Raw genomic sequence first — 9,180 nt, 5'->3', positions numbered from 1 at the left:
TTTATTACGTCCAATCTTACTGGACTTCTACACATTTGGGAAGGAGAATCCACATATACTGAAGGAGTCCCTTGTTTCCCAAGGCCAGGTATTTGGCTCCATGATCCGCTGATTGGACATTCTGAAAGGGCTGTTCTGTCAATCAGAGTTCTGTTCCAGAGAAAGGGCGCCTCAAAGGGTGAGCTGACATTGCTGAAGCATCGGACATCAGAGACTCTAAGCCAAAAGCCATGGAGAGATTTCCCAGGCAAGGTGGGCACGGAGGTCAGCAAGCCGATCTCCGAGAACCAGATCCACAGAGTTGTCTGTAACAAGAAGCCTGGAAGCTCCTAGTAGCCACGGGTGTGGGGTGGTCGAATCCAGATTTACAGGCAAAGAAAGGAAAGCCACCGACTCCATAACGCAGGGGTCTGCAGCCCATGGATCCATAGCTGGAGGAGCAGCCGCTTCTCCACCCGCAGCCCAGGGAGCAGGAGCTTGTGGGTGCATAGCCCGGGAAATGGCAGCTCCTGCACCCAGAGCCCAGAGGGGCAGTGGGACGGCAGAGGGCAGAGGCCTTCAGGTGGTGGCCAGGCCTAGGGCCCGGGCTGGGCATCAAGTGGGATGTGCGGCATCTGTTTGTCTGGATGGAGAGCACTGGGCGGCCACGAGAGACAGAATTGCTGCAGATGCCCCCGTAGCGCACACATCCCCTCAGGGACGGGGAGGAGAAGTTTCCAGAACATCTGTGGGACATAGCTAGAGAAGAGAGCTCAGCTGAGCCTAACAGAAAAGAGGCTCTGACTTTCCGTGCCCCGCTCTGAACTCCACATTATATAGAGTCCTGCACCGGGTGTGACCGAGTTCCAGGGCTCCATTAGCCTCCCTCCTTTTTATAGCAGAAAGTTTCTCTAGATCACTGTTCCAGTATAATTTACCTTTTGTTCATCTGCTTAATTGCACTTTAACGACGCTTAGCAGGAAGACATTCACAGTAGCATTCACACGCCCCTAGAATTTGCTGACCTTCCATGTTATATTTGATCACAACCCTGAATAACTTCTCTTTAGGGTCTACATGTAAACAGAGTACTTGCCCTACCAAAAAAAATATGACATCAACTCTTCCTCCCCTTCAAATAAACTTCCCAAAGCATCAGTGGTTACTATTTAAAGTATGCATTTCTTTCCACACACACATTATAAGGAATTATTTCAAACGCCAACCATGTTCAGTAGTGATACAGACTTTTCATTTAAACACATTTTTCCTCCATCTCAAGATCAGAATGAAGAAATGCAATCTGACCCTGTGATTTTTCTATCAATAAACTTCCTTATAATTGTGTTTCCCTTGGGCTATGTAATTAGAGAACAGTCGCCATCATCTCAGGGGCATTATCCAGATTCTTTTCTCAGTCTTGGGCTAAACAATGTGCTCTGCTTGAAACATGTAAAGAAAGGGATACATGGACCTCCACTTTAGTAAAGAGTTCATAGAATTTTTAAATATTTATTTTCTGATGCTTCAGCTTTAAGTTTATGCTTGTGTCTTATATCAACAGAGAGAAAAAGATACATGTGCGTACACACCCACATATACATGTTTGATTTTAATTTGATTAATTTTGGGGGTGGAAGGGTAGATTCCTAGCTGAACTTATTACTGTGTATTTAAATAACAATACAAGGATGGTAGATGTTTTCTGGAAATAGCTGACTTGAATATTAGAGACAAGTTGGCATTTATTCAACACGTACGTAGAAGAAAACACTTGGGTCAAAGAAATCCAATGATCTCCCTCTTGTATTTTACCAAGATCGAAGATGAAGGCTTTAGTCATTGTTTCCTTACACAGAGTCAAATATCAAGTTCTCTGTCAAGGTAAATGCAAATTCAACATTTCATTTGTTCTAGAAAAGAACCTATTGAGTGTTTTTAAACTAAGATATAAAGCCTAATAAGTCTTTATTTACTTCTCCTAATAATATTTACATTGAACCGGGGACAACAAGGGAATTCCATCTGTCACTGCTAGGTATACATTTCAAGCAAAGCTTGTTTCCTAATCCACAACAGAGAAGAAAACCTGGATAATTTACACTGAGATTGATGCAGGACAAAATGTTTTTTATCTGTTTGTACCCATTCTTCCTCTTTGGAACGTGACATTTGATTTGATTTATCTGAGAGAATGACATTCAGAAATGTCACTGAAAGAAAAAGAAAGCACCCCTTACAAAATACCTGAAAAAGCACTTGCTTTCTTCCCAAGCTAGCACTGTGCTTCTGAGCGCTTGGTTTCTTTGTTTTATGATTATCTCTCCCATGCAGGATCCAATTTGTGGCATGCATCACTTGAAGTGCCCTTGTGCAATACTTAAACCATCACTCTGATTCACAGAGGCAGAGTAAGCGATGCTTCAGGAATGAACACCTATTAAACTTCCTAAAGAAGTGTCTGCCATCCACAATCTGCCTCCTGCTTTCTCATGCCAGCCCTGAGCTCATTCAGCATGGCCAATATTTCTTGCTTCCTATTAAAAGTTGATGCTGAAAAAAAATAAAAATGCAGACTTTCTGATAGCTGAAGGTTCTTTTCTGTTGGCCAGATATGTGAAGAAATAAACATTAAAATTACTTGAGAATAAGTCAATTCAATTAACATGCCCCCGCCCATTCCTAATTATGTTAATAGTTTTCATTAAAGTTATTTGTGTACTTGGCATAGATGCTAATGAACAACTCATAAAAGCTAATATCTATGTCTCCTTGAATGCAAGGAAAGCTAAACCAAAGGAGAAAATCTTTAGGAGGAGTTCAGAGGCAGATGCTTGGAGTTGGTACAGTACATGATATGTCCTATCTGCCTCTGAGATGCTCAGGAGAAAAATGTCTTCACTGTCCAGATATGTCAGAAGATAAATACAGTACTGAAAAGCTACCTTTTTTTCTTCCTTCCATCTCTCCTTCCTTCATTCTTCCCTCCCTCCCTCTACCTCTACCTCCCCTTCCTTCCCTTTCTTCCTTCCTTGCTCTCTCCCTCCTTTTCTTCCTTTCCTTCTTCCTTCTAATTTTATCCTTAATTTCTTTTTTCTCAGAAATTAATACTAAAACTACATTACACATTAAACAAGTGGCTTGTGCTCTGAATTATTTTTAAATACTTGATTATTTTCAGTGAACCTATCAAAGTATATCAAGACAATGTCTTACTGCAATATTTGCAGAGATTTATAAAATCATCCCAAAAGAAGAAGCCATTTGCAATAGCAAAAGTATAAGTCTCCTTGCTGCCTCTTCTATGTAGTTCCTGCATGTCTACTTCTCTCTTCAGAACTCTAGACCTAGAGAAGCTTTTTATCCTTTCTCACATTTTGATTTCTGACTGTTGTCAATTGGGGGGGGTGGGGGGAGGGTTACCTGATGAACCCCAATCCTGAGAGTGGGCTGAAAGGCCCATGGTGAGTAAGGAACTTGGTGGCCACTCACTGGGCTTCTTCATTCTTGGCCTTTTCCTCATGAAAGCCTGACCTTATCTGTGGTTTACATTCTCTTGGCACCCTCACTCCTAGCTTTTCTGCTTCCAGTTGACCGATTTTCTTCTTTCTTTTCTTTTCTTTTCTTTCTTTCTTCATTTCCTCTTTCTTCCTTCCTTCGTTTCTTCCTTCCTGTCAGTCAAGGGGCTTGAATTCTGGAGCTGGGCACTGTTCTTGAGCTCTTTGGCTCAAGGCTAGCACACAGTATTGAGCCACAGTACCACTTCTGGTTTTCTGGTGGTTTCCAGAAAGCTGTAGACAGTGATAAATAAACTTGACCTTCTTTGCCTTGTCACTTGGAGAGCAAAAGGGCTGTACTAACACTGGCAGATGGGACAACTGGTAAGAACTAACAGACTATATGGAACATTGAAAGGTTTTCAAACCTTCTTAAGAGAACTGACAAAGTGCTGCCTTAAAAAGAAAATAATAGTAATAATAATAATTGCTCTGAATTTGTATGTCCCTAAAAGTGCAAATTTTACAGTTGGTTATTAAAATATCTTTTTGGACAATTGTGCCACCAATTCTCATTCAGTCCAACTTGTGACTAGTTTTGTTTTGTTTTTTTTCCTCCATTTTTGGAACAGGGAAAGGTAGAAAGGAAACATGTATTGAAATACATATTGGAAGTAAAAATGGTTGGTTGTCTGTTACATTCTCCCAGAATGTATTTTTTTCTTACCTCGGCATGTACTGTAGTCACTCAGTATTTGTATATGTTGCTAGAATTTAGACTGTATAAATAGTGAGATTTTAATGTGTTCATGTGTTTTTAATAAATTGTATAGTATATATAAATAGAAAAAAAAAGTGTCTCATGGATTTTCCTGCCCTGGCTGGCTTTGAGCCGCGATCCTCAGATCTCAGCCCCCTGAATAGCTAGGATGACAGGTGTGAGCCACCATTGCCCAGCAGTAGACTCATTTTGTATCTTCAGAACCAAATCACCCACAACATATGTGGCACAGTCAGCATCACTGTTTGTTAAAAGCCCTGTCACTGCTTAATGCCTTCTGCTTTTCTTATTCAAAGAACTTAACTCCTACATGTAACCAAATCACTGGAAAACACAACCAGATCTTTGTAGACTTTCAGGAAATATTTATATATCTTTACATAGTTTATTTTGTTATTATTGTTTTAGTTTACAACAAGGCTATATTACTACACCTATAACGTGCTTTTAATTTCATAAACACATTTAAAATTCATCCATGTTGATGTTTACTTGTGTACATAATGATATGTTTGTCATCATTGTACTAGTGTTTTAAAATATGAAATAGAGCTCATAACAGTTTTATTACAAATATTAGCCTATATGATCTTTGTAATATTCCTACATGATCCAGACTGTTTTTATTCCTCTTTTATAGGTGAGGAGTCTGAGACACAACAGGTTGAGCAACTTTTCAGTGTTTACTCCTGAGCTCAGAAAAAGACATCATTGCAGAATTTTTGTGAATAACTTCTTTACTGTAAAGCAGAGATCCATACTCTTTCTTGTTATTCTTTCATAGTTCTACTATATAAAGTCTGTAATTTACATATTTATGGCTCTACTGCTTTTGACTTTTAAGAATCATAAACCATGTTCCAAGGAGCAATTGCCCTTGCAATGCCCTTCCTGCTTCTGAATGATATGCACTCTGGAGATGGGTTGTCCGCCCTTTGCAACTTCCTTTGTGTTTTGTGTTCCTTGTCTAGATCTGAACCCCAACCCATCAATTACAGGTGGAGTATTTTTCTTCTAGGGATCTTCCATACATTTGTCCCCAAAGTCATGTGTTCCTTACATGTATTTCTAGTTATTTGTGTGTACTTTGTGTCTTGGTCTGATATATACAGACTTCTTCAGTGAGCCATCTTAGTGATTTTAGTCAGCTCTATCACTGAGATGTAATTTCCACACACCAACATCTGCTTTCTTATACGTACCATTTCATAAGTTTTGGCAACAACGACATATAGCCGTGCAGCCACCTGTCAATTGAGATAGAATATGCTCATTATTAGCTGCTATCATGTTCCCTTGTGTCAAATCTTCTGTATAAAAATTCATGACTTTATCATGCACAGGAAAGTCACATAGCTTGATGTGTTACTTACTCTCTTTCAAGGAACACCACACTTTAGAGATTCCACTCTTTTGTGTACTTCAGCCATTCATTCTGCTTATTGCCAAACAGTCATTCATGATGCTTATATTATACAATATGGTGGTATGGTCACCATAAGACATTCAGATGATCTCTAGTTCTGGATTATTATTGATAAAATTTCCATAAATGTCACAGTGCAAAGGTTTTGTAGACATAGGTTTGCATGTTTGTGGACATAGGTTTTCTATTCTCTTAGGTAAAAGAGTAGGAGTGGACTTTGTGTCACCTGACCTCTGCATATTTGACACCATATGAAAGTGCCAAACTCTTTCCCACAGTGCCCTTAACATTTTGCATTCCCAGCAGCACTGTTTGAAGTTCCACTTCTCCCACCCTCAGCAATGCTGTCCCTATTATTAGGTAATTATTATAACAATATAATAATAATTGTTCTACCTATTCCAGGTTGGCATGTAGTGGTCTCCCACTGTGGTTTTGATTTGAACATCTCTAAAGATGAATACTGACCATCTCTGCATGTGCTATGATTTTCAAGTTTCTCTTTTACTCTCTACTTAACTCTTGACCAGTTTTTTATTAAACTTCTTTCCTTGCATTAGGTTAAACTGTAATTAATGTAATATAATAAAACATAATATAGTAATGCAATTTAATGTATTATATTAAATTTAAGATAATAGACTATTATAATGTCTCCCAAATCACCTAATATGGTGTCTAGGCTATTTTCTTCCAGTTGTAGTTCTTCAAAGACTAGAAAGTCTTTGAAAAAATTGGTGTAGACTCAATTTAGCCCCAAATCTCTGAATATACCATACGGTGCAGAATTAGGGTCAGGCCTCTTTTCTTTATTAGGATATCTAACCAACCCAGTACCTTTTACTGAAAAGACTATTCTTTCCCACTGAGTCATGATGACGCATTTGTTAAAAGTCAATTAATCATATTTACATCGGTGTATTTTCAGAGTCACCCTTGCAGCCCATTGATGTATGTGTATCCTTATGCCAATACTACAGACTTTTAATTACTAAAGCTTTGTAGTAAGCCTTAAGTCAGACTGAGAAACTTCAAACATTTTATTTTCAGAATTGTTTACTACTCCTAATTCCTTGGTGCTTCTATATAAATTGTGGAGAGTGTTGGCTAATTTCCACTTATAAAAACATTTTGGTTGGACTTGGGATTGGCATTACATAAAGTCAACAGTGAATTGGGGCAGTATATTAAGAATAGCCCATTTTACACCCTGTGACCCTGCTCTACTCCCTTGTTTAAGTATTCTTTAGTGACTAGGTGAAATACTTGATCAATTTTACTATACTATTATTCATTAATAACTCTATTAGATTTATAAACAAATACTCTGTGCTGCTAATTTCTTTTTCTCAATTGTATAACACATTACTTATTCTCTTCATCTTGATATTATGTCCTGAACCCATCCTTATTCCCTTACTCATCCTAATAGATATTTGTAAATTCTTTCATATTTGTTATCATTTCATCTGTACATGGTAGAAGGATGCATTCTTCTAAAGTATCAATGAAATAAATCTATGAAAAAAATCTATCTTCCTTTAAAATAAAAATAAGTTTTTAAAATTTGAGTATCGGTGTACTAAGTCAAATTTCCAGGAACAGCAACAGTCAAAGCAGATGTGCATGTCTTGTCATTATCCTTCTGATAAAATTCTCTTTTAAAACTCATTTTAAGCCTTTTGTCAACTTACATTTTATTTTTCAGAATGACATTATAGATTTATTAAGGTGAGTGGATAGTTGTTGGATTTTTTTTTTTAATCTTGCACTGGTGAATTAGAGTGAATGCCAAACAACTTGGCACTCAGAGGGTAAAAGTACTTAGTGATGAGGTAGTATATCCTTAACACATGTTGTTTTAGATTTCTATATTTTTTCCTGAAGAATTTGTGACTATGTTTATGATGGATATTGGTCTGGAACCTTGAAAACAGTGTCCAACATGGACATTACTGTCAATGGGAGGGTTTCATACTTCTTTTTCCAAAAGATTTTGTGGAGAAGAGATTTCTTTCTCAAATATTTTAAATAATATGCCAGTGTACCCAATTTGGTTTAGGATTTTCTTTGTCAAAAAGTTTTGACTCCAAAAGCAATACTTGCAAAACCATTTGGTGTAAACCAACTGAACAACTCATGGAGAGAGGGGAGGAGGGGGGAATGAGAGAGGAGGTACCAAACAGTACAAGAAATGTACCCAAGGCCTGACATATGAAACTGTAACCTTTCTGTACATCACTTTGACAATAAATAGAAAAACAGTTTTGAAATGTCAGTTAATTTTTTACTTTTATAGGTTTAAAGCCATTCAGGCTTCTCAGTAGTGAGTGAGCTTGAGTAGCTTGAGGCTCATTGGATCCGTGATAGCACTGTAAGTGGACTTACAGTTCAGCAGAAACAATCACACTAATCTGCTTCATCTGCAGAAGTAGCACAGAAGTGGCAGCATGTTTGTCAAGCACAGGATGAAGATAAACCATTGCTAGGTGTACCAATGCTAGAAAGCAAAGTTCTTACTTCCTAAAAGAAGGGAAACACTTCCATCCTGACCCTTTACTCATTTAAAAATTCTTAAATCTCCCTCTTCCTGTGATTCAACTGAGTTCCAGGGTTGAACATGAAAATTCACCCCCAAATAATGAATTCTCAGTGATGCTTTTCTTAGCTCTCCTCTGGCAAAATCCCCATGGCTGGAATATTCTCATTAACCCCGCATTTTCTCAAGATGGACCCTAACAAGAATTTCATTTAATATATGATTCATATATGCTTTTAAGATGTAGAAGCAGACAAGCAATATTTACTAATATATCTCAGACCCTCTCTCATAAGTGGTGGAATTAAGATTCAAGTTCAAGTTTCCTTACTCCAAATTCCATTCTTTTCACTCATTTACAATTTGTTGTCATACATACTTGTCTTTTACCTAGAAGAAATGTTGATTAATTTTGAACAAATAAGCTGAAGCAAAGGCACATAAATGTGTGAAGAAATGGATCTGGTCTAAGAGGTTACTGAAGTCTGAATTATTGGGAGCGAATCTTTTCCAGTTCCCCCAACTTTGACTCTTTTAGGAGCTTGAAACATATTTCCAGATGACAAGAATTATATTTTGACCTTTTGTTGCATATGGGATCTGCTTCTTTGAGATAACTCTTTATGTCTGAAGTGGAACAGATGGCACAGAAGAAAGACCATTTCCAGCACATTTCTTAGTTCTGCCTTTCACTTTATCTCACAAGGGGTGAGGAGAAAATAATCATCATTTTAGCTTTTAAACCACTATCTGCCTTGTGGCTTCAAGTTTGGATAGTGGCCAAAAGAAAAAGGTGAGCTAATTAAGAATCTAACTATAACATTGGTTTCAGTATCTGGGGCACCTGGTTTAAATGGTCTCCAGAACTCTGTAATTTGCAGTCAGTGATGTTCTTTAGGGAAAGTGGAGGCAATGTATTTTCCTGCCAGGGGAGCTGACTAATAGCACAAAGAAAAA

The 9,180-nt window shown here is 37.8% G+C and overlaps 1 protein-coding gene across 1 annotated transcript; it reads right to left on the bottom strand.

Annotated features, from left to right (window-relative positions):
• Positions 1–265: 265 nt before the first annotated feature.
• Positions 266–736, bottom strand: LOC125351025 (keratin-associated protein 13-1-like). The gene has a single exon (XM_048345786.1). It carries the CDS (start codon positions 734–736, stop codon positions 266–268), a length of 471 nt encoding a protein of 156 aa, XP_048201743.1.
• Positions 737–9,180: the final 8,444 nt, after the last annotated feature.

This window comes from Perognathus longimembris, chromosome 5 (assembly GCF_023159225.1).
Source record: "Perognathus longimembris pacificus isolate PPM17 chromosome 5, ASM2315922v1, whole genome shotgun sequence".
In the NCBI taxonomy this organism is placed as follows: Eukaryota; Metazoa; Chordata; class Mammalia; order Rodentia; family Heteromyidae; genus Perognathus; species Perognathus longimembris.
Note: the sequence above shows the minus strand (reverse complement) of the source record. Positions and strands in the feature narration are given on the sequence as shown.